This window comes from Anas acuta, chromosome 9, assembly GCF_963932015.1.
Source record: "Anas acuta chromosome 9, bAnaAcu1.1, whole genome shotgun sequence".
Classification (NCBI taxonomy): Eukaryota; Metazoa; Chordata; class Aves; order Anseriformes; family Anatidae; genus Anas; species Anas acuta.
The window spans coordinates 8,678,223-8,703,614 of record NC_088987.1 but is presented as its reverse complement, the minus strand read 5'-3'; the positions used below and the strand labels follow the sequence as shown (position 1 = coordinate 8,703,614).

Here is a 25,392-nt window from a genome sequence, read left to right as displayed (position 1 = left end):
CCTCTCCTCTCCTCTCCTCTCCTCTCCTCTCCTCTCCTCTCCTCTCCTCTCCTCTCCTCTCCTCTCCTCTCCTCTCCTCTCCTCTCCTCTCCTCTCCTCTCCTCTCCTCTCCTCTCCTCTCCTCTCCTCTCCTCTCCTCTCCTCTCCTCTCCTCTCCTCTCCTCTCCTCTCCTCTCCTCTCCTCTCCTCTCCTCTCCTCTCCCCTCTTTTTTATTTCTTTCTTTTACAGAAGCAACTTACACGATTCAGAGAAATTTCTTTTAACTTTTTTTTTTTTTTTTTTTTTAACAGAAGCAAGTCAATTACACCAAAGAATCACTGAGAGCGTATACCATGCACCGATGAATTCCTCCAATATAACCAGGTAACTACAGCTATCATGGCATATCAGGAAGATGTCTTCTTTGTGCCTTTGTGCCTTTGCAGGACATAAATTCTTAGTGTTCTGTTTAGCTTCCAGGGTACAAACTTACTAAATTGTCTTCGTATTCTTCAAAGGCATGTAAAGGCAAATAAGGGTTTTGCTCATGGGGAAACTCAAAATTGCAATGCAGAATTCATTTCAAAGATCATCATTTGATTTTTCAAAAGAACCATATGCTCCCAATTAACTTGAAGTTTAGATATTGGAACATTTTCAGGATGTTAAATGGAGCTGTCAGCAAATCTTTGTAATGACCCAATTGCTGGGCAAGTTTAATATGTGAATTGGCATGGCATAACCACTGTAAATGTTTCCTTGTGATTGCTTTAGCAGGACAAACTAAACCAAGAGATCCCAGGTAACACAGCCAGTCTTTGAGAGCTGTGGAATTCAATGTAAGAAATTTTAAACAGATGCAGTTCTGTTAATTCTGCATTACATTCTCTCTAGGCTTGGTTATATTTCAGAGATGCTTTGTTTGGAGTTTAAGCTGAAAAGGTTTAAGGTGAAAATCTTTCAGCAAAACCACCCTTGAGATAGAAGGAAAAAATTGTTCCAGTAATCACAAAAAGGTTTCAAATCAATCCAGATGTATATCCCTCTCACAAGGCTATTAAAGTGAGAATTTTCAAAGTAGAAATTATAGACAAAATATGACAGCAGGAAATTAATTAACTCCAGGAGGAAAGGCCATGTGATTAGATAGTTATCCTACAGTGGATTAAACCAGAGAAAAAATGAAATGCTTGTCCTCACTCTACCAACCCCCCCAGAGAAAGAAAGGCTAGATGCTTCCACTCCAAATGCTGGGCTGTTTTAAAGGACAGGGAAATATGGTAAGACTTCATGAGAGAGCAAAACACGAAGTACCATTGCATGTCTTACTGACTGTTGTAAGCTGAAGCCACATTGATCTTCTGTAATGTGTCTCAGAGAGGAGCAAGGGCAGAGGAACTGCAGCGTGAGATGCCTCTGCAGTGGCTGATGAGAAACAGTGGATTCTTCAGGCTGTGGAGCTCCTTCTGCAGCCTGTTTTGGGAAGCTGGGTGGAGGCAAGGTGAGGAAGGAAGAAGCTAGGCTTTGTGACAGCCACCTGCCTGCACATAGTCTGTGTTTGTGACTGGCATGACTAAGCAGCGCCGGTTGTGAAAGGTGCTGTTATTTAGCCAGTGGAAGGCAGTATTAGCCAAACAGCAGCCAGCATCATCAGTGCTCTGCCAGAAGTTGGAGGCTAATTAATTAGTGAGATGTTATCTAAACATTGGAACACCCTCTCCTGCATTGCCCTTGTGTAAAAGGCTATTGCTTGTTGGGAATTATCAAACCTGTACTGTCACACTGGGGAAATCTTTTTGCAGAAAATTCCAACCCCATCCCCAAGCCACATCCATTCACTGACAGTCCTTTTTATTTGTTTACATGCTGTGGCAACACTTGGGAATGTAATTCCATGAGCTAAGCCAGGGCTGGGCTGACTCAGAATTGGAGCTGGGGTCTCTGCAAAATAAACACTTAGAGCTGGAGCCTTTGATCCAGGTGGTTATCACATGTCCCTAAGTCTGCTCAGTCTGTTTAAAATCTCTCTCTGTAAATTCTTCCCCAAAGTTTCACTGTTTAATCCTGAAATGAGATGTCCTGTGGTATCTATTGCTGCTGTATCCCTCTGAAGGGATGGTTGCTGCATTTTAGTGATAATGAAATGATCCTTTTTTATTGTTTTCTAATCTATTAAACATCAACAGCTTAAATAGAATATTTTTCTAATGGTTTAACTCTCTGATTTCTTGGAAATAACTGATTAAGTCACACATCCATGTAAAAATATCCTGTGCACACAGATAGACACTAGGAATTTTACTGCAGATTCTGTTTCAAAGAAGCTGGTGTGTTTTCTTCCTGTCTTTCTCGCAGCTGTAAATCTTTAACTCTGTCAGCTGCATGTTTCATAGATATCTCAGCCTAGATGAGAAGGAACAGAGAAAAAAGAATAAGGAAATGTGAGTGTGCTTTGGATTTGTTCCCGTATTTATTTTGAGCCCCATTTTGTATCTGACATCAGGCTGCAAAATCATATTTTGATTTAGTGCAGGAGGTAACAGAGACCTCCATTAATGTTCCATCAGAAACAGGTCAGAGGTTCAAATACAAAGCAGTCCCATGCTGTACTTATGTACGCTTGTACTTATAAAAGGTACATGTATTCATGGATCTCCAAATGTTTTGAAGATTTTAATGATAACTTGGACTTTCCCTTACAGCAAGACAGACACCATGAACATTAAGAAAAAAAGTTCATATGTTAACTGTAAACAGCAATGTAATCGCTGATACATGTTAGTAATGAGCATTTTGGGACAGAGTATTTCAAGTGTGTAGAAATAATGACATGGGTGGAACATCCAGTCTGCCAAAGATAACAGTCAAACACACAGACTAAACCACCAGGCACTTGCAAAAAAAAAGAGGATAAGAACCTTGCAGCTCTAATGCCCTGCAAACCTGTGGCAGGGGGCTCATTCCCGTTACAGATGGCAAAGTACCTGTGCAAATCAGGCAAGAAAGATCCACTGGTCTGTGGTTCAGTTGTATATAGGTATATCCCACTTGGATTCATGTTTTCAAAGAAGAAACAGAAGTTGGGAGATCCTGGAGCCAACGGAAACCGTATGTTTCTCTCCACATGCTATGACCTCTACATGACCATCCAGTACACATTTCTCTCCTGGGGTCAAATACATTCATGCCTCAAAGAACAGAGAACCGGGGTCCTATTTTCTAACCCAGTTTCTCACCTCTTCCTTCCAAATCTGCTGGACTTGTAAAAGGAGGAAGGAGGCAAGGGCCAGAATAGCTTCTTCCACCATACATGCCTGCACAGATGCAGAGTTTTATAGAACACAGTTTTAAAACCTGCCTTTTACTCCATAAATTATAGTTTCAACATCTGATCGTAACAAAGAATGCTTAGTGCTAATATCTGAGTGCTCCATTGGGTATTAAGCAGGAATGTTACTATTTTTGTATTTCTTTTGTCCAAAGGTATAGCAGGAAGTCATCAAACATATATGAAAACAAATCCGAGACATCAAATGTGGAAGCGTCTAACAATAAAAACAGGAATTCCAGTCCCAATGCCAGACAAAAGAGAGGTAGGAGTTCTGAGACAGAGCTTTTTGCTTCCAAAGGGTAATATTTTTATTTTTGCAAACTCATTTCTAGAGTTTGATGACGATACTCAGAATGTGTGTTGTTTAAGTTCAAGATCAAAAATCAGTGCTACAAACCTGAGCAAAACTTCACTAATACCAAAAAGTGTTACCAAGTTAGGAATTTTTAAGTCTGAGTTTTGCTGCATCACAGTGCTCTCTATGTTTGTTTATTTATTTATTTATTTTTAAGTATGACTTGGGAGGTATAGTATGTGTGTTTTAACCCTCTATATCCTGGATAAGTTGGTTTCTAAACATATTTAATTTTAAGGTTGTCCATGAACTTTCCTAACAAATTTCCTTACTTTATGTCAGAGATTTTCTTGCCTCCTCTGGGTATAAGTTTCCCACTAGTGTATATTAAGTAAATGCACATGCACTCACCGAAAATCCCTCCATTATTTGAGGGCGTAAATACAATAGATATATTCTATACAGTGCAGGTTTAAATGAACATTGAAAAGAAGCTGGATCTCCTCTGGCAGTAGCAGGAACGCCACTTTCTATTTTAGGTACTATTTTGAAATGCTAAAGCACAGCATTTTATTTTTTTTTAATCCCTTTATTAATAGAGATGGTCAAAAAATATTGAATAGTTTTTCTTTGAAGAGTAGGCTATGTGTCAAAAGATTTTCATCACAATAAGTTTTCATCAGCAGCAAAAGTTATGGATTCTCATAAAAGAATGCAATTTCATAAATTAAAAAGCTGTTTCATTTTTTTTTAAATGTGAAATATTTTAAAATTTAAGAAAATGGAAAAGCAGAAAAGCAATCTTTAATTTTAAACTCATAAACCCTAGCTTTCAAAATTTTCTGTGGAAATTATTGGTGTTTTTTAACTGGTCCAACTTGCACATGAGTGTGGGAGCTGGGATCACCCTGTATGCTGATTTTCACTCTGTCTTCTGTTTTCCTATGAGCAGTTCCGTAGGGCTCTCACTGTAATTTCTTTCTTCCTCACTGCTAGCTCAGCTGAGAGCCACCTCATGCTCTGGTATGTGGCTGCTCCTGCAGGGCTGAGCAGTGAGTCACTTCTCTCTGTGGGATTCAGGGTGTGTGCGTGCATTCTGCCCTGCAAAACACACTGTGGAGAGAGCCAACGGAAGAGCTATCTGGTTTTAGATGTCTCACTTTAATTTGAAACTTTAATATGTGTCCCTGTGAGGCACCAGCGCCTCTAGCTGGGACTCTGCAGGGGCTGAATTCAGTCATTTTAAGGATGTACAGTTAGGTCCTACCCATAAAGGTGCATAGGAATTGTTCTGTGACTAGGGCTGTGCTGGTCTGCAGTACACATGCTGTGCTCTGCTAAAATTGTCTCTTTTGTGCCACCTACTGACTGTATCGCTCCCAATATCTATGTAGTTAATGTGAATTTTCAAATGTTTTCTTTCAGAAGTACGGAGTGTGTGTGTGAGTGTGTGTGAGCTGCTATTGGCAAGATGTATCAGCTTCATCACTGTTATGGCTAAGTGCATGTGATTATGTGTTGTCCACGTATAAAACAGTCATTTGTGTGGACCTGATCGGTAAATTCAATGACATGAAGCTATATGGGAGTCAAGTCCTGCAAGAACCTCTGGAGATCAGCCAGTCCAAGCACCCTGCTCAAAGCAGGGTCAACTGGAGCAAGTTGCTCTGAACTGAGTATGTCCAAGGGTGGAGATTCCACAACCTTCCAAGGCACAAAGTCCCAGTATTTAACCTTGACAGTAGAAAAGTATTTTCATATTTTTAAATTGAATTTCCTGTATTTTTTCCCCTATATGATTCCTTTTGGTGCTGCTTGCCTCTTGTTCTGTCACTGAGCTCCACTGAGAAACATCTGGCTCTGTCTTCCTTACTCACTCTCACCAGGAATTTATATACATTCATAAGCCCCCCTCTCAGCCTTTTCTTCTCCAGGCTGAACAATCCCATTTCCTCTCTCCTCATATATCCGCTACTTCAGTCCCTTAATCATATTCATTGCCCTTCAGTGAATTCACTCAGGTTTGTTGATGTCTCTCCTGCACTGGGGAGCTCAGCACCAGACTCACGGGGCTCACCTGTGCTGAGCTGGAGGAAGCATCACCTCCTTGGACCTGCTGGCAGGGTTCATCCTAATGCAGCCCAGAAGGCTCTTGGCTGTCTTTGCCACGAGTGCACATTGCTGGCTCATGTTCAGCTTGTTGCCCAGCTAGACCCAGTCCTTATTATGTTTGGAGGTGTTTTTCAGGATGATTTGGTATACCTGCAGACTGAAGGAAAAGGTTTGAAATAACTCAGGTGGAGACAGTATGACACTAGAAACCAGTCTTTAATGACTGGCTAGTGCTGGAATGCTGTGAGGACTTGTGAAATCCTAAGTGAGAGAGGATTCACTAAGTGAAGTGATATAATCCACAGCTGAACAACTGGCATCCCCCCCCAGCCCTGCCCTTTCCTCATGACGCTGTGATGATCAAGTACTATGGATTTTCTTGTTGTACACAAATAGGAAGAAAATGTATTTTATATACCTGTTTCTGGTTTATTTATAAGCTAATCCAGAGTGGTCCAAACTTCAGCCTGCAGGGCATTGTACCAGGCCCATGGTAGTTTTACAGGTATTGCCTAGCAGTGGGAGCACTCACGGCAGGGAATGGATCTGAGGCCAACAGAGGCAGTCCAAAAGCTGAGCGCTTCCCAGTGCACCTGTGTGCAGCCCCACAGCTGAAGCTGTCACCTGGTAGCACTTCCCCACCAGATGCATCTGACACGCAGATGACCACACTGACATTAAAAAAAAAAAAAAAAAAAAAAAAAAGTACTGTTCAAATCTGTTCATCTCACACCCACCTATGTGTGCAGGCACTTTGGATCCTGAATTATTTTGGCTGCAGATCAGGATGTGATAGGATGCACTTTCTTTTGGAAACACAGCTTCTCTATCTGTTGCTTGTCTGTCAGTTTGGATTCACTGTCTCTTTGTGTTCCCTTTGTATTTCTGGTCTTCATTTGTGCCTCTAATGGTTTTAACTGGACAGTGTATGGAATGAAGAGGAGAAAGCTAGTGGTCAATCCCAAGACAGAGAACCAGGCAGCCAACACATGGCTTTTCTCCTGCTTTTTTGCCATAAACCTCTCTGTGTTACCTGCCCACGTGAAGAAAGAGACAGATACATGATTTGGCAGGAATGCACAGATCAGGGGATTTGATCTAGGCCCACCTCTTTCCTGCAATGTGAGTAACTGTGTATCTTTGAAACCCAGAGTCCCAGGACCTAGATCCATCTGTGACTCCTCTCGATAAATGTGAGTGTCAGGCAGCATGGCTGGCTTTTTCACGCAGGAGCCTGGCATATAAGCTTTGATGGCATGGCCCTGCTTACATCCCAGCTAACCACTGATTGAGAGCATTACTATCTGCCAGCTTTGGAGGCTGTTAGAAAGACTCCAGCAGGTAAGGCTGAGCATAGCAGCTACAGGGGCTGATCCTGGCAGACTCCGCAGTGCTGGTACTGGCTAGCAAAAGTGTGATTGCTCACAATGCTGCTGTCTGTGCATGTCTTGTGCTGCAAGGCTTCTCTTATTTCTCCCTACAGCCTTGCTGTTCCAACCATAGTGACATGTTTTCCTAGTCAAAGGTACTGGATCCTTTTCAATGAGCTTGCTGCTAAACTGTATTTTCCTTTGATGAGAGCTACATCCCATCACCTGTTTTTCTTTTTTTGTTTGTTTGTTTGTTGCTCTCCATTGAAACTCAGTGAGCCTAACTCAGCCTGGGGGCTCTGTTTAGCTCAGCTGATTTAATCACCCTGACCTCATGTCACCTTTCTAATTGATTAGCTCTTGCTCAGGCTTGAACTGAATCAAAAAAAAATCTCTATTTTCAGTTGTCATCCAGTGCTAACCTTTCCTTTCCCATAAGCTGAATGGCTGACCCTTCCTTCCTTATTTCTCTTCCCTCTCCCTCTCTCTCCTAGTTGATGCTTCCACCAGCCTTAACCTTGAGCGCACAGCGCTTGCTAGAAAGCGATTCACATTGCAAGGTCTTTCCAACCGCAGAGCTCCACCCAAAGGTAAAATCACCACATGCAGCATTTGGTCTCTGGCCATCTGTCTCCTGCACTCCCACAATGTTCTCTCCATCACATAGTGCCATCCATCACTATTTCCTAGAGTGCTGCCGCATCCCACCCAAATGCGCCTGTCTGATACGCATTTATGACTCCTCCAAGACCTTGTTACCAGTAATGGCTCTCATGGCAGTGTTGGCAAGGCAAGCTTTAAGTTGAGTGGTTGGATCTTTTCATAGTGCACAGTGCAAGTAAGGTTTGTTTCTTTTTTTTTTTTTTTTTCCAAGGGCCAAAGTGCGAAGATCTTTTTTAGACAACCTAACTTCTTTCAGCAGTTTACTGGCTTGTAAGGAAGAGTATCATCTTTGTGTTGTGTTGCGCTAGGTTTTCATGTGTTAAATCATTCATTGGCTGGAGCCTTTGGTTTATCAAATATTGCTCAGCCATGACCTAGTGGTAAGACGGAGGAACTGGGATTTAGAAGATCTGGAGTTTGTAGTCATTTCTACCAAATTGTGTTGTATGACACTCTAAAATGATGTGAGTCTTTGTGCATAGATGTTTAGAAGACACTTAATATCCATGAGTAGAGAGCATTGCATGTTCCTGACTGTACTAGGAAGAGACCTTAGAGGAAAGAAAGAGATGTGAATAGAAATGAAATTGAATGACCGTATGCACAATCACTCTGAAAATATAAGGTAATTATTCTTTTAATTGTTATTATATTGCTTTTCCCTTGCTCTGAAAAATATTTCTTATGTGAGACAAAGGGCTAGTATGCACTGATGAGGAGGGTCAGCATCAAAGGAGGAAGAAGTAAGATAGAAGAGTAAAAAGAAAAATACAGAGGAGTTATAGTAAAATGTTACAAAGAGAGAATACGACAAGAGCTAGGGCAGCTGTAAGATTATGGCTGCAAGGATAAGGCAGTAAGATTGGTAAACCACATCAACGTTCTGAAAACGCAAAAAAAAAGAGTGGTTTTCAGATCCTCTGACTTGGGGAGATCAATCACAATATGCAGATCTGCCAAGTGCAGGATAACGCTGTAATTCAGGGGAGTTCAGATCTGCATTTTTGGTTTGGGTTTCCGTCTCCTTTTTATCTGAAGTTGTGTCGTCATGTGAGATGTCTTGTGTTTTGTCCAGTATTTCCATGTTCCAGAGAGCAAGGCACACTTCAGAAGAGTTCATACCCGTAAGGTGTAGCCACTGTCGGCTCAAAGACTTGCTGGCTCTGGTTACTTGAGGTTCCTGTGACAAACCTCCCCTACGCAACAGCCCATGTTTGCTGATTTCCCTTTGTCGTGCTGTTCAGTTATTAATCTGGCCTAAAGGAAACCACTTGGCAAATGGCCTCAACGTTTTGCAAAGTGTGGTCATTTCTGTAGGCAATGTTGTGACAAAAACCACGCCAGCACTGACTGGCTGCCAGCATAACTGGCTGTTATAGCAGATTGGAAACGGTGAGAAGGTAATGGGGAAGTTACTGCAGTAACCTTGTCCTGCTTTTGACCCTTTTGTGTAAAGATTCATTACTGGCCCTGGCAGAAGATGGCATGCTGAGCTCAGCTTACTGTGGTTTGGACCCATTGTGTCTGTTCATGGCCAGAACACATAAAAGGGAAAGTCTGAACAACAAAATGATGAGTCTAACCGGGGGAAAACAAGATTGCCAAATGGATGCTTGAAGCATTGCTGAACTGTCTGCTTGAGGTAGATATCATGGAGAAGAAGACTTTGTATAGAAGCACCATGGTGTTTTGGCGAAGGAAATGCTGATGTGTGGAGGAGAAGCCTCACCAGCCTCCACTCCATCAGTATGGAGAGCCCCAAGTCTCATACCAGAACTGGCACCAAATACAAAAACCCACACTTGCAGCACTTTGCATTTCCCTTCTCGCAGCATTAGCTGTCATGGCTTGTGGAGCGAAGCTCCAGTTCCTCAGAACTGGCACAGGGTCTTCAAGAGCTGCAAGAAGCAGTGTAAATGTAACCAAATCCTATGAGTACAAAGTGAAGTTTTCTTTGCATTTTAATAAGGGCGGTCACAGCAGCCTACATTTGGAATAATTCTGTATTAATCATCACTGAGGGCAGAGCTTAACCTCTCATTTTAATTCAGCCTTAGGAGGCATAAATAAGGATATACTTGAACATGTGTGCTTATCGATATCAATTTACTGCTATCGATATGTGAGTAAGGAGCTGCATTAATGCTTACAGGAGTTACAGACTTTTTACAAAGGCAGAAGTACAGTTAAAAATACACTGAGATTTTACAGAGCTAATATGGTTCCCTGATGTTTTGGCATAACAAACATTGCAGAAATTGCTGTTTGACCACTCATGCTAATTTCTGCTCCACTGGAAACAGACAGTGAATGTGACATTTATGAGGCAGAACTATGGAAAAAAACAGTGTAAAGAGAAATGTTGTGTGACTCAACACTAAAATAGGGAGATGTGAGGTTGACAAGTGTGAAAGAGAATTTTAAGATTCCTGAAACACAAATCTTCATAGTAATATAGTTTTGCAGAGCATATTTAAAACTGAAGTTTAAAATCACATGACATTTCTTTTACTCCAGTGCTGTTTGACACATAACCATGGAAAAAAAAAAAAAAAAAAAAAAAAAGAAAGAAAGAAAGAAAAAAGAAGATACAATAAGAGAAAAGAAAGCTATTGGAATAGAAGAGTCTCTCTGAATCATAGTCACTGACTGGAAACATCTAGGCTAAGATTCAGCAAAGATATATGCATGTTCTACAAAGAGCTTTCTGTGATATAATTCTTGACCTGCCCCAGGAAAATCTTCAATGAAAATAGAACGATTTATTTTTTACAGAAATCTTTCTTTGATATTTTAAAAAATCAAAACATGAAAATCACAAATAATTTTTAACAATCTTCAAAGCTTCAACAGAATATTTAAAACCAGTTCTAATGCCATTTTCAGCTGAAGCTGTGTCCTGGTATAGTTAATTGTTCAAGGATCTTACTGAAACTGAGATCTGAAGGCTAGGAATAGCTTTACTCATGTCTCAAAGAAAATACTCACTTGAGCAATGCATCACATGGGCTTGGACTGTTTGCAGCAGAAGAGACTGAAATTTTAATCCTGAAATATTTGTAAGCAAGCAACTTTTTCTCCCAAGTGTTGCTGCTGTAGTTGGTAGGTGCAAGAGCCATGTTACTGTGCTTCTGGATGTGTAGATGCAACCTCCTAAGAGCTGCTTAAAGACGAGAAAGTGTTTTGAAACATTATGGGCTCACTGAAGCTAGTGGTTAGTCCATTTATACCTTTGATCTGTTTATGAACTATTTTGAGAAAAAATGCGGCTCACATCTCACAGTGAAATCTTAGAAAGTTGTGTGTTTATTCCCAAACAGCCTTTGGGAAAAGGCATGATTTGAATTGGAATAAACAAACAAACAAAAAAAACTCTCTGGTGACTTCATATTTCTGAGCTGATTTACACCCATAAGGAGAGGACATTCCCACAGCGAACTCACAGAAATGACAAACGTGAATTCTAAACTGTGTTTGGTTTGCAGTGTATTTCAGGCCAGTCATCACAGAACAAGCAGCTCAGTGTCTAAATAATCTGAAGTTCATCCGCAGACACACACCCCGCTCTAACCATCATCCTCATCTCTGTGTTTTGTAGCTGTACTTAGACTACTTGGTTGCTACAACATTAACTGGCTAAAACATTAAGTTTCCCTTCGGCAGCATTAAGATTGGCTCAATTGGAATTGCTTTGAAAATATGTTTATATAAACTCTTTTCTGTGCTTTTCACTTTGTAGAAAGTATCTCTCCTGTCTGTTTTAGGGAGCAACCTACCTTTTATTTACCCTTTTCCAGCTGCTGCTTTGCTTTGGACATCTTTTAACCTCAGTGCTTATTAACCTCTAATCCTGCCCTGCATTGCATCTATTCTCCCAGATCCAGAATCTAAGGAAAGAGAAGTTACCCGTCGCTTTTCCCTAGCCTCCTCCATCAGCACCACAGCTAACGCATCTGCTGTGACCAAAGGTACCGTCATGCTGCTTGCTTAGCTACCCTTCTCCCTCCCTGCTGACTGATTCATTTGCTGCCAAAAACTGTTCACAGAGTGAGTTATCAAGCTTAGTTTTTACAAATGCATGTGGTTGCAGTAGAAGAAGAATCAGGACAAGTATAACACCTGTAGGGAGGCAGGCCAAGACATCTGAACTTTGTGTCAAGGTGTGCTCCCATTTCTCAGCTTCAAGGAGTGGTGATGATTTCATTGGAAACTCTATTTGCTTTTGGCTGTTTTGGGTTAGTTTTCCAACTTCCCCATGCATTTAATTTAGACAAAATTCAACAGAAATTATTTTTCCATTTCCTTAAAGCTGCTTAGGAATTGTAGATTTCAAGAAAGATAGGTTGTGCTCTTTGAGTAGCAGTAATCAATAAGAAAGCTTGAAATCAAATCAAAAATAGAGTAGCAATTAGTGCCAGTTTTAAGCATATTTAGTGTAATTACAGTTATGATTAGAATACTTTCAGAGTGGCAGGAAGTGAAAGTATGGTGGAGTTTATAAGGAGAAGGATGTGATGTGACCACTCTATATAAATACTTCTTTGCCAACCTCTTTAGACAATATTTCAGCATTACCACATGAAAATTACAGGCACAGCGTGGGAAAAGAGGTTCTTATAGTGTCCAGTCTTTGTCATCAGCTTCAGATATATATGGTCAATTATTAGGTAATGGGAAAACTGATAACCTACAAAATTACTTCCTAATGTAGGGAATAGAAAGAAGCACATACATAGAAAGAAAATGGGCAAACTAGGGTTGTTCTGTAGTGTGATTTATTAAGAGAGTGTGTATGAATTACAGTGAAATTCAAACTTTGTTAAGGTTTGGGTAAAAGAAAAAAGTCATAGGATCCTGTCTACCATTGGGCTGTTGGAATTTTCTTGGGAGGATGAGAAAACTACTTTTGTAATCATTTTAAAAGCCAGAAAACAAAACCAGTGCTTTCCAATTAAGCATTTTATTTACAGCATATGCTTCAAAAAATGTTTAGCTTAGCTCCATCACATCATAAGCTCTCTACATGTGTAGTCAGGACACAGGAGAAGCACTGTCCATGGAGCTGTGAAGGATGCCCTCCAGTTCTGTGGGACTTAAGTGTTGGCTTTTTTCAGCCTTTCCCTGCCAGCCTTATAGGAAGCTGAGATTGTGAGTCTCCCTGCATTAGTGCCATCTCCTGGACAAGAGTGAGATAAACCATCTGTGAATCCTGTTTGGAAGCAGATACATTTATTGTGTCTTAATGACTTTTGCAAAAAGAGGCCCGTTTCCTATTCACACCACAGAAGTGTTTGTCTTCACCACTTAGAACTTAGGGGATGGTCATTTTTCTGGGCAACATGGAAAGTATTAGGCAGGTCATGGTTCTAGGTAATGGGAAAGCAAGTTTCTCTTTTAACAGTATTTACAGCCTTGTGACTCTGCAAACTTCACACAGGTCCCCTTGTTCCTGCAGTTAAAGTCAAGAGACATGAAATAAAGAGTGATCCAACTCCCTTGGGGTTTGAAGGTATGAGTATTTCCATCCTGCATGAAAACCTGTTTGGCAATCTTTTGATATTATTCACCCAATTCACATCTCATCGCTGCTGGTGGATGACACTGGACTCCATGTAGGCATTCAGGGTTTGGTGTCACTTTATCTGTTTAACTGTGATAAACAAAACATGTCATCTCTTTTCTTGTCACCTGCACTCATGCCATATTTATGAGCTTTTACCTAGAGATGGGCCTAAATTAAAACCTCAATTATCTGCCTATTTTGGGAAATAATGCTCTAGACTATGATCTGGATCTGGGTTTTTTACCCAGCTTCTACCTTACACTGTGGAGCGGGAGGAGAGTTTAGCAGCAGGGATCCAAGGGGCTACTTTTCACCTTCACCTGCAGTCTGGCCACTTGCATCCCTCTTCCCTTGTTGGGCTTTGCACCTAATAAGAGGAGCAAGAGCCACATGCATGAAGATCACAAAAGAGGCTAGACTACATCAATATCCATTTAAGGTGCAGTGTTTCATTTCAGTCAAGCAGAATTTCCACCTGTTTGTTGCAGCAGGTTCATCGATTACTGTTTAATAAACAATACCAAAAAAGTTAAACTGGGAAGTGATTCTCCAACTACTGGAAGATCGCCAACTTCCAATGCCAACTTTTCCCCTTGTACAAGAATCTTCCAGAGCACATTGCTCTGTGGGACACAAGCAGTCAGGTACCCCCGTTGTAGGAGAGGGAGAAGAGACACATAGGCTGAGGAATCCTTTCTTGTAATTGTGTTGCTCTGCACAAAACCCTGGTAGAAAGGACAGATGGCCAGGCCAGTGATGGAATTGTTAACACATCAGAGCTACCTGCTCTGTTGCTCCCAGGAGACAGCAAAGGAGGAGACTGGAACAGAGAGGCTGGAAGAAGTTCAGAGGCAGCGGATGAAATAGTGGTTTTGCTGTTTGCAGAATATTTCCTCATGCTTGTGACACCTGGCACTAAGTTTGGAATTAATCTGGCACTCAGCATCATTTTCCCAAACCGCAGTGATTATAGCTCACTTTTCTCCATGATAGACGCTTTTCTCAGCATATCACTTGGTTGCAGAGGCAGGAGGTATTTCAAGGTGCAAGTACTAGTGACAGGACTCCAGAGCAGAGTTGATCCTCACTGGTTAAAGAATATGGTCCTACTGCATAAGAGCCCTTGCCAGACTGAGTTTCTTTAAGCAGGAAACAGTGAGCATTGTCATCCCTTTACTGGAAGATGTTACTGCTGTTGCCAGAGCTCTGACAGAGTTAACAATGTTAAGGATTTGATTTACTTAGATAAAAACTTCCCCCACAAAACCGCATTCTTCAAGAGTGCTGTCATTCAGTTCTGGCAGGGAAGAAGAGCCTCCCTGGTCCGTTTTCATTGCTGTATGGTTGAACATCAATCCCATATACCACCACCTACAGAATGATTTGAAAGCTGCAAGAAAAGTATGTTAAAAATGGGTGAGGAAGCTGTAGAGAAATAGAACACTGCACTGCACAGCAATTGCTTGCGTTATTTCACATCGGTATTTGTTTGACTCATATGGCTGTTCTCTGTCATTCCCACATTGTTCTGAGGAATACTGCAGTAGTTTCACTCATTTGTGCTCATCAAATATCTCCTCTTTTTATAACCATTGGATCCCAATCCACCTGTTTGTTTAAGAGACAACCAGTTGCAGAGGTGATACTGGAAGTCACTTTGTACTGGTTGTCTGGTCACTGTTTCACCTTTAAGACAAAAAATTATACTTCCTATCACAGATGCTTTTGAGAACACCATATTGGCCCAGACTAAATGTAATACTGGTTCCACCACGAGACCTGTACCTAGATCTGCTTCACAGACAGGTAAACAAAATTAAAACATTTATCATCATCTTGATTCGAGAGTGTAATGTAAGTTTACGACAACATTTATTCTCTTTAACTAAAAGATATTTTTCTTGTACAATGAACATTATTTTCCTTGAAAGCAATGAGAGAACAAGCTTGGATCAGTAGCAGTTATAGAAACAATGTCCCAGAATCTGGTTTCCTGCACTTCAGGCATAGCTGAAAATAATTCTTTGAACGGATGTCAGAGAGCTCAGAATTTGATCTGTGATATTTTATAGCTTGAATGAAGTACGTCTGAAATTATTGTAGCAATTTGTGTGAAAGAGGAAGATTGATGCATGTATTTGTAAGAAATTCTTGCTGCCTAGCTTTCTGCCTTGGATATATCCTTTGAATAACAGTGGCAAAAGATCACTGATGCTTTGTCTAAGCGAGAAGTTGTGTTTTGTTTTGTTTTCTTTTCTTTTCTTTCTGGTATTTATAGCTTGACTTGCAAATTTGAACTAAAATTGCTATAGCAGTTTAAATCTAAACACCATCAACATGTTCTTGTACATACAGACAGCTGGTTGTGTTTTGCTGGTGTTATTCTACTGATAGAGGATACGGGGTCCAGTTCTAAATTCTGTGGGCTCTGTAACTGAAATCGTCTCTTTTATCTTGGTGTGAACACTCACAATGCAGCACATGAACGCCACTTCAGAGACTAGGTTATACCTTGAAAAATGTCACCCGGGTGACATAACCATACCTGTAGGGTTATGACTGAGGATGCTGGTCTGGTGGAAGACAGTCGCTGTCTCTCGTAACTGAAGTGTAATGGTCAGGGCAGCCACAACCTCTGGGCAACAGGAGGAAGGAGAAGGGGCTGCAGAGCTGCACAACCACACGTTCCACACACTTATTTATTCTTAAATAAAGATTAAAATTACTTTTATTCTTTAATTATTCTTTAAATATTCCTTATATTTAATTTAAATAATTATTTAAATAATTATTAATAACCTACCACCAGAGGTCTGGTTGCCTTGCACCTTGTTTATTCTGTCCCTTCCCTGCATTTTCAGCCTACTCCAGGGCACAGTCTTTTAAGTTGCTCAGATGGTAATATTACCTTGGGGTGTGATGGAGATAAGTCAACCAAAATTCAGTGGCTTTGATTTGTAGATAAATATGTGGAGGTAAGCTAGAAAATGAATGAGCGTGGTTTTCTGAAAATCATTTTGGCAGTCATAATTTGCTACAGTACTTGCTATACAGAAATATTCCTGACCTTGCTTATTGTACCTCATGAACTGAAGAGATTTAGTGATGGTAAACACAGAAGGTATTGATGCACATGTGCATCATGGCCACACAGTCCACCCTCCTACAAATGACAGCAACTGGTACAGGTGTTTTAGAGAGAGACTAATAGCTGCAATGTAATTTTTATGGCAAAATCAGGGAAGAAGCTGTAAAAAGGTATGAGTAATTCAGTATGTGAAATAGCAGGAAGCGAACCTGTGACATTTATTTTTAAAAGACTGAGTCTGAAAGCAGCTAATGACCAATAGCTAACTCTTTTTGTTTTATCTCTTTCAAAAAGGTTGGCCCAGCAGGCAACTGCCATCTCTAGACACATTTGAAGATTTTGAAGCCATCCCCTCCAGCATGGATGAACTCTCCAACTCTTCAGACATGGAGGAAGAGACCAACCCTAACAACGTAATTCCTTTTTCAAAATAAAGTACAACCTTTCACAGTACAACCTTTTCTTCTCTAAGGATCAAGATTTAGCCTACAAAGTTTGTGTTCATACCTGCCTTAAATTCATGGATGTGTGGCAAGACAGAAGATGGGAGTTTGATCTGGCATGTTAAGGAATTATTCTAAGGCTATTTTATTGATAAGGATCGGTACCGTTAAAAGCCACCCTTACTTGTAAGCTATAGCTTTACCTTTATTGCTAAATTACAAAAGTGGGAGAAAACACTGAACCCTCTAAAAATATAATTCCAGACTTTTCCAGGTAACATAAGCTGGTGTCACAAACTCAGTTTCTGTATCAGAATAATGTCTGGTTGGTTAATTCTGAAGCCTGGATGCACAGCACAGTTCTTTCCTGAGTTTTAATAATGTTTAATCATGGGCATGATAAAAATAATAGAAAGTGACACAATTCCCCAGAAGAGAAATATCTGCTAGCTTGAAATTCTTGATTCAGTGTTCAACCAAACTCACTTCCTGTTGCACAATGTTCTTTCCTCCATAATGACTATAATTCTGGTGCATTTTTTTTGTTTATTTTAGGGGACCAATCTTTTTCGGGTAGAAGGAAGTTTTGACAGCTGTTTCCCAGATTCTCTTACACTTGAGGATGGAGATCTAGTGCAGTTTGTGCAGGAAGGAGAAAATGGACAATGGTAAGTACAGCAGAGAGACAATTTAACAGGTAGAATGTCTACAGTCTATTGGAAAAGATAGAAAATGTTCAGGAAAATGCCAAAGCATATTCAAACTCTGTCTGAATCCACTCAGTCCATTGACCAAAGTGTGAAAAGGCAGTGGTGAGCATGAGCATAGGAGCAGCTTTGTTTAATTCCACCTAGTTGACTTTCATCCCAAATGATTGTGACGTGAGGCTTGAGAGGATGGGAGTTTGCATGAAGGGAAATAAAGGAGAATATTTGGGATTTTGACACCTAGCCAGGACAGCTGTCAAAGGCCGCATCCTTTGATAGGATACATCCGTAGAATCTCATTGCCTTCCACCAAGCTGCAGCAGTGAACCAGAGAACACGTTTAGCTCCAAAGGCTTAGATATAAGGCTGTATCTCAGGCATGATTGATAAAGTGAGTGTTAGGAACAGACCTGGCAAGGTGTCTGAGTTCTCCTTCCATGGCCAATTTGGAGGAAGATCTGATCTCCTTGAAGTGCTGGTATGGTCAGACCCCTCACTCAGAAGTGGCATTCAGCTGAGATGAGAACAAGTCCCACAGTGTGAAGCACTTTTTAGTAGTGAACTAAAACCATGCACCCTGGATGATCCTTTCAGGAGGGGAAATGGATGATTCAGTTTCTTTCAAATTCAGCTCTGAATTTGGTCCAGGGTCCCAAACACAGACCAAGGCCATTGCCTCCTTCTCACACAATCTGCTTACAAGTGAGCTTGTTCTGTGGTACTGAGTCACCATCTCAGGCTGCTGAGACTGGGGCAACAGATAACTGTAGGACTGCCCTGGGTAAAACACATGCTTTACACCTACTTGGTAACCATTACCTGCTTAGTTTAGGAAATAGCTGTGCAACACACGTCTCTAAGAAACACAACTCAGGGAAAGAGAATGTAAGGAAATGCACTGACTGTTCTCTGAGTTACAGGTTAGTGAAGAAACTGGTCTCTGAGAAAAGTGAATGGGTTCCTTCCAGTATACTGCAGCCAGCAGAGGGGGACAGTAACAACATAATTAAGAACAGCAATGCAGGTAACAGAGGAAATGTTTTACTGGTATTTAAAATCTCTTCTGTGTGTGTGTGTGTGTGTGTGTACATCTGCTGAAAAAGGAAGTAATAAAAAGTACACTTCCTATATTAAAGTATTCAGCCTGAGTGTATGTCTGTGCTGCAGTCTCTGGTGACACAGCTGAGCTAGCCTGAAATTTGGTGCTTTGGGTGTCAGAGCTAGTTAGGCACAACAGCTTACCTTGGTCTAATTATTTTCCCCTTCTCAGAGGGAATTTGAATCTTCCACCAAATTCCTGTGACTACCAGTACCTGGGCTAGCTACTTTAGAGCTAATCCGAGTGTGTTACATGGCTGGGTATGTTGTAACTGTGGCATAGCTTTCATCCTAACACAGGTACCATTTGGATTTAGATCAGCATCAGGGCTGTGATTCTGGTCTAGGTTTGAAAATATTAAAATCTCATCAACTGTTAATGTTTTCATGATATTTCACTGCTGTCTACAAAGGCCGGAGAAAGGGCTGCTATGGTGAGATCTCACCCAAACAAACACTAAAACTCATTCTTTCTCCTTCAGCTTTTGTTCTGATCTAACACCCAAACAGGTTGCACTGGAAAAGCTGTATCTCAACGACTCTGCAGATCAAAGGTTTAAAATTTTAGATTAAATTTTGCCCATCCATAAGCATAATTTACTAAAATGTGCCCTGGTTTTCTGTTGGTAACAGAACAAAGCAAAATCTGGCACAGCCACTCTCTGGGGACCTGCAATAGAGAGCTGCCAGCAGCTATTTATTCTGAGTTATTAGTTTCCTTTGTTGATGTTTTTGTTGGGTTTGTTTTTGTTGGTGGTGGTTTTGGTCAGTTCATTAAAGTGGAGAAAACCCTTCTTGAAAGTTAACAGGATTCTTTGCTGTGGTTTAAAGGGAGTTTGGTAATTGCTGCTCCTCCACCTGCACAACAGGTCAGTTCTGTCTGCAGCCTCAGTGGCTTAACTATGGCTCTGATTACGTTAGCATGTCTGATGCTTTAAAAGAAAACCCAAACCATGCACATTACAGTTAATTACTTGCCAAAAGAGCCTCCCGTGCCTTTTTTTTTTTTTTTAAAGTGAAGGGAATAGGAGAACGGTAGAATTGTGATTATTTTACTTATTTTTTTATTTTATTTCAGGCTTTTAACAATCAACCTCAAGACTGTAGATGGGAAATCCTTTAGACGTGTTGTAGTGACAATGCCCATGTCCTCCTTTTCAGACATGTACAATGATTCCTGCAGCACGGCCTCAGTAGAGTCAGACACCAAGGAGAGTGAGGTGGCCAAAAGCTTCCCAGCAGAACAGAGGGCTGGCAGCTGAATGGTAGGACCAGCCTTCCTCAGGACCCTATCCATCTCTTTGTTTATTTTGGGTGGACACTGGATCAAAGTTGCCTTTCTCACAAGCTCTGAGCTTCATAATTCTCTGAAACTTCATCAGCATGAACAGATGAGAACTGCGAGGTCTACCTGGCAAGCTGGGAAAAACAAACCCAAAAGGAACATGAACATCCAGACAACATCAAAAACCACCATCAGTATTAGAGGAGAAAAATGCTTCTTGCATTGTTTATCAAACTGTTTCAGAAGATGTGGCCTAAATTAGGTCGACAGCAGAGCTGGAGAGTTACTATGCACGCACCTTTTGGCAACTTTGCTTGAACACCGAGTTACTGCAGAGGGACACATACATGGTTTTGAGTTCTTGCTCTACTATGGGGTCGCCTGGAGGTTTTTCCATTTGCTTGCCTCAGTGGCTGTGCCTTCCCCGCCCTCCTTAATTCCAGCTGATACATCACAAATGTGCCCTTTTTGCTGATGGTAAACACCAAAACCATCACATTTTAGGTTGGTTGTGGAAAGGAAACTTCTGACTTGGGCCATCGGAGAGGCTTCATGCAGCAATGACTTGACTACTTTTGCAATGGCACAGTGAACAACCTGCTGCACACAGAATTATTTTGGGATGATGCAGATGGCAACTCCTGGCCATGATGTGGAGGTGCAGTGCTTAGCCGGGAGGCAAGGATGTGTGACAGTTACTGTGACAAAGAACATGTTTGACTCTTTATACAATAGAAGTCATTCCTCTGCCCCTCTGCAGTCTGTGGTTGCTGGTTCACAATCCTTTGCATTTGGTGCCGAGAATTCAATTGAATGCCATTTAATGTCATATGTTTGAGTAGACTGCATGCTTTTTTTGTGTGCTGGGCTATGGAGTAGGAACATTTCACCCCCCACATGGAATATACTTAAGCATCACAAATAGGCAGTGAGCATTAGATGCTCCAATGAGTGGATAAAGTGTTGTAGTTAAATACTTATTTCCAAGACATTTGGTTAAAGGACTGTACCAAATCTCTGCCACATAAGGATGTAATGTACAATATAAAGTGATTACAGATTTTATTATTCCTATATAAGCCATTAGCTCATTTAGAGCAGCTGTTAAGGTGTGAAGGTATTTTGATGGTAATTGGGTCTTAGGTCCCACAAAAGCTGCTAGTACTTTAGTAAAAAATAGTATTGACCAAGGTTGCAAACAGGTAAAGATCAGACTGGAAAAAATGACCCTGGAAGCTCAAAACAGTGATTGGCTTTCAATATTAGAGATTTTTTGTTTATCTCTGAGAACAGTGATGCTCTATGTAAATAAGGGGACAAGATCACTAAAAAGGGAGAGAAAGCAAAACCAAATAGTACTCTTTAGTAGTTGAGCCTCTTAGCAAAACAGTAGGAGTCTGTAACATGTTTGCTATCTTCTTTGCAGGGACCTGAATGTTTTTCTTTGTGTCTCAGTGAAGGCTGGTATTGCAAATATCGTAGTGTGTGAGTCAGGATAGCTGCGAAGCAAGTAGATAGTCCCGTTCAAGAAAGAGCTTTGAAGTAGGTAGGTAAAGGCTTATTCAGATTTTGTTTGCCTGTGAAGGCTTATTGGTTAATGATGAGTTGCACTGTGGTGGTGAATCCCCATAAATAATGTTTTTCTAACCCTCAGTTTCTAAACTCTCTGGTTTCTGATGTTTTCTGTTCATGACAAAAGGACTGTAACTTTTTGGTAGCTAATTTTGTCCTACTGAGATAAGAGCTGGTACATTTTGTGCTGGTCATTTACCTTAAAAATGACGTGTAGGCTCCCAGGAACATGATTCCTGCTAAAATCTGCTGAAGTTATGAGCACCTTGAGGGAAGAACTGACGCCTTTCAGTCCCCCAAGGAAACGTGCAGTGACATTTTCTTGTAGTGCAATTATTTAATCCTCTCCATAAAATTACTTCACTTTGGTTTCTATATTACTTTCAGTAATTCTTGCATGGCCTGATAACAGTGCTCCTGTCTACCCCTGCCCTATGCACAGGAGAGGAACAGGGAAGGGAGCTTTGATTGCACATTAGTAAGTAAGTATAGTAAGCTTTTGTGTGTGTGTGAGAGAGAGAGAGATGGGGGAGGGTTACCCTGTGTAAATGAAACTGCCAAAACTAGGATTTGTGACATTGCACACTCGTGGGAAGACCCAAACCTGCACTTTGTAGTTTCTGTGGAGGAATCTCATTCTAATGGTGACATGGCAGTGGGAAGTCTTTCTTTGAACTGGAGATTAAAAATCAGGTATTGACAGTCCTTTTCCTACCTCTGCTGTGTGCAGGGTGTCAGTGTGCTGCTGCTGTATCCCCTGGTGCCTCAGTATCTCCCTGTGAAATGGGAGGTATTGGATTTCCCTCATGTCCAACTCTGATGTTAAATTCTAGCATGTATGCAAAAACTGGGGACCTTTCGGGGAAAGCAAAGCATTCACATGCCCCACTGTGCTGTACGTGAGTGTCAGCAGTGGCATCCTGTGGGGTTCTCAAGAGCTGGAGCAGGGAAGAGGATTGCTGCAGAAGTGTCTACCAGCTCACCATCCCATTTGATAACTGTAAAGGTATGGGCTGGATTATAACAATTCTTGTTCCTGCTTTGCTTTTGAAAGCATTTGTTTTTTATTTCAGAATCTCATGTTTTATCCTGTTGGACCAAAGTTTGAGTTACCCCTGCACCAGGAATGTCCCGAGGCTGGGAAGTGCCTCCCTGCCCCATGGCTGTGTGCAGCAGTGACGCAGCACTCAGGTCTCAGCAGTCTTTGGGAGCTGGTTGTGCCACAGCTGTCCTCAGACTCACTGAACCTGAGCAGGGAGCCCACACCAGTTAGTTGTGTCTTTAATCTCTCTGTAGAACCAGAAAGCCAAAGGCAGCTGCCTGTTTCTGTCCCCGTGTCCCAGACTCAGACCATGCTGCAGCTGCTGCTGGGGAGTTCCCGGAGCCCTTTGCCTGGCTGATGTCTGCGATGCTCCTCAGACAGTGCGACACTGCTGGCTTTGCATTTTTAAAGAATAAATTTCAGTGAAGGTCAGGCTGACAAGTCTGTGGGCAGCCAACAAGGACTAATGTTCTGGCTTTGCTGATGCGACAGAATGGGGTTTGATGACTTTTTTGTTGTTGTTGCTTTTATTAGTAGACAGGATAGTCTTTTAATTAGTGTATTTTTGTCAAGCAAGGTGATGATTAAGGGAATGACTCTCCGTGACTCTCCATGTACAGTTTGGAATATGATCTGCAAAGGTCCAGCAGCACCGATGCGTACATTAAGGTATAGTTGTCCTGTATGTAGGTCTTTGAGACTATCATTTTCAGATAGATGGACCCAAAAATGGTGGTTTCCAAAGATGGATTTCATTTCAGTGTTGTTTGGAGATAATATAGCAGTCATTTAGAAGTAGCCACAAAGTTTCAGCTGTGGAAAAGACAAGGCCCAAGGTAAATCTGTGCCATAGCAGCACGTGGCTGAGCACCATGCTCTTTTGGCTGTGGGTGGGCCATAGTCTCCTTCATTGCCAGAGGCAGTGACCAACAGACAGACGATTACCATGGTATCAGTCTTGCTGCGTTAGTAAACCAGGCCAGAATGTACCCAGGCATGATCCTCTCCTTCTTTCATTTTCTGACTCCACTGAATGGAGATTCAGACCAGTTATCGTTGTCTGCATCAGAAGCGGCTCAGCCAAACCGTGTCTGAACATTGGTTCATCCTGCCAGTCACAACAAAGCTGCGTGTGTGTCTTATATCCTGGTTGTGTATGTGATGAAAAGCCATTTTATTATCCATCATTTTCTTAGGTTCTGAGATTTCAGACAGGATTGGGTATGAAAAAGGCCTTGTGCTTCCTTTCCAAAAATACTCAAAGCCTGGTTTCTAATATATATATGGTTAGAAATATTTAAGAATAGGGAGAGGAAAAAAAAAAAAAGAGCCAAATTGTGTATTTCTTCTTGCAGTTGGAGCTGAAATAGCTGCTAAGATTTCCTCTCCCCAGCTGAGAATTGGTACAGTTTGTTTTTCTTACATATTTTCCATGGTGTTGATAATGATGTATTTGTATATTGTGACTGATGAGAGATAATCAGACAGGGAAAAAGCACAGAATTACCTGTCCTTTTTTCCAGTCAAGACAGAATGTATGAATTTATTACAAGGAAAAAAAAAAAAAAAAGTGTGCAAATGAACTTTCTGTAATAGGGCCATTCTGACCTATGTAGAACCACACTTTGTTTGAAATTTATAAAAATTATAACTGGTACAAAGCATTGTGGTTGGTGTCTCTGTATGAAGCAACAAGTCCCATGAGCTTTCTGTTCAAAATAAATGTGTACTGGTAAAGGCCCATCTGCATAGCTGAAAAAAAACCACCCAGCCATCCAATATAACTTTATTAGTGCAACATACACGTGTCACAAAAACACAAAGTGTTGTTTTAATTTTTCTTTGCCCCTCTCCCTCAGCCATGTTCCTGAATCTCTGGGACTCTTAGGAGAGTGCAAAGGTTCACCAAGACAGCTGAGAGTTTTGCATGCACATGCTGTAGTTATAGGGTGAGGAAGCTGTAGGGTAATTGTGCTGTAGTTAGCCCCAGGACGCCTGCTACCAGCAGTGTGTTGAGGAGGGCTAATTGATAAAAGCGTGTGTTGTGGATCATGCAGAAAGGCAAGGAGGTAAAAATGAGAATGCAGAAACACACTGCAAATAGAGCAAAATAAATTGGAACTAATTTTAATCAGCACCCAGACTTCTAGGGGCAAACTTCACCTCTCCTGAGTTTTCAAGTTATTGGCCCTGCCATGTTACTGCATTTTAATACTGATGTGAAGAAAAAAAAAAAAAAAGAATCGAAAAAGAATCGGGACCATGCCAGATCCCAGACCCTTTCTCCTGTTCCACGAGTGTATTATCTCTTTCCTACAGCCATTAAGCTTTTTCTAGGGCATGTGGCTTTGCTTCCACCCACACCAAGCAGGCCCCATGGCAAGGGTGCAAGGCTGGAATCCGGCCGCACACACGGGCAGGTGTGATGCTCTGCTGCAGATCTCTGGCGTGTGGCTCCACATGCTAGGACCTGCCCATGCTGCTTCTGTCCTGGCTTGGCATGGCTCACAGAGGACGCCACAGGACATAGGTGAGTCACTGAGTTCTGCTGGGGAGTGGGTTTGGACACAATGCTAATGGTGAGCCACCTCGGGGATCCACCCTGACCACACTCAGTCCTTGGGCAGCAAAGTCTGCCGACAGTCCCCAGCTAGGACCAGAGCCCTTCTGGGTCTTTGCTCAGCCCTGTCTGTCTTTGAGCAGGCTCTCTGAGGAGGCAGCCGGAGATCACACCTCTCCCTTCTGTGCCTTAACCTCAGAGATGGAGTTAAAACCCTAAAGAAACTACTTTGTTAAAGCACATGGGGGAAGGTACAGGTTAGCTGGTCTTAATCTGCTCCAGG

The 25,392-nt window shown here is 41.5% G+C and overlaps 1 protein-coding gene across 9 annotated transcripts in view; it reads left to right on the top strand.

The window, feature by feature from the left end:
- MCF2L2 (MCF.2 cell line derived transforming sequence-like 2) overlaps nucleotides 1-24,206 on the top strand; it is a 158,769-nt gene extending 134,563 nt beyond the window's left edge. For 4 of the 9 annotated variants that reach the window (XM_068691806.1, XM_068691804.1, XM_068691810.1 and 1 more), the window contains 11 exons: nucleotides 292-364; nucleotides 3,464-3,573; nucleotides 6,870-6,911; nucleotides 7,583-7,678; nucleotides 11,630-11,719; nucleotides 13,189-13,260; nucleotides 15,034-15,120; nucleotides 16,697-16,815; nucleotides 17,401-17,513; nucleotides 18,473-18,576; nucleotides 19,812-24,206. In XM_068691806.1, the coding sequence (XP_068547907.1) occupies nucleotides 292-364; nucleotides 3,464-3,573; nucleotides 6,870-6,911; nucleotides 7,583-7,678; nucleotides 11,630-11,719; nucleotides 13,189-13,260; nucleotides 15,034-15,120; nucleotides 16,697-16,815; nucleotides 17,401-17,513; nucleotides 18,473-18,576; nucleotides 19,812-19,912 (1,007 nt within the window). In that variant the 3' untranslated portion in view covers nucleotides 19,913-24,206. The remainder of the gene's footprint in view (nucleotides 1-291; nucleotides 365-3,463; nucleotides 3,574-6,869; nucleotides 6,912-7,582; nucleotides 7,679-11,629; nucleotides 11,720-13,188; nucleotides 13,261-15,033; nucleotides 15,121-16,696; nucleotides 16,816-17,400; nucleotides 17,514-18,472; nucleotides 18,577-19,811) is intronic. The other 5 variants (XM_068691805.1, XM_068691807.1, XM_068691808.1 and 2 more) reach the window with 4 other exon arrangements.
- Nucleotides 24,207-25,392: the final 1,186 nt, after the last annotated feature.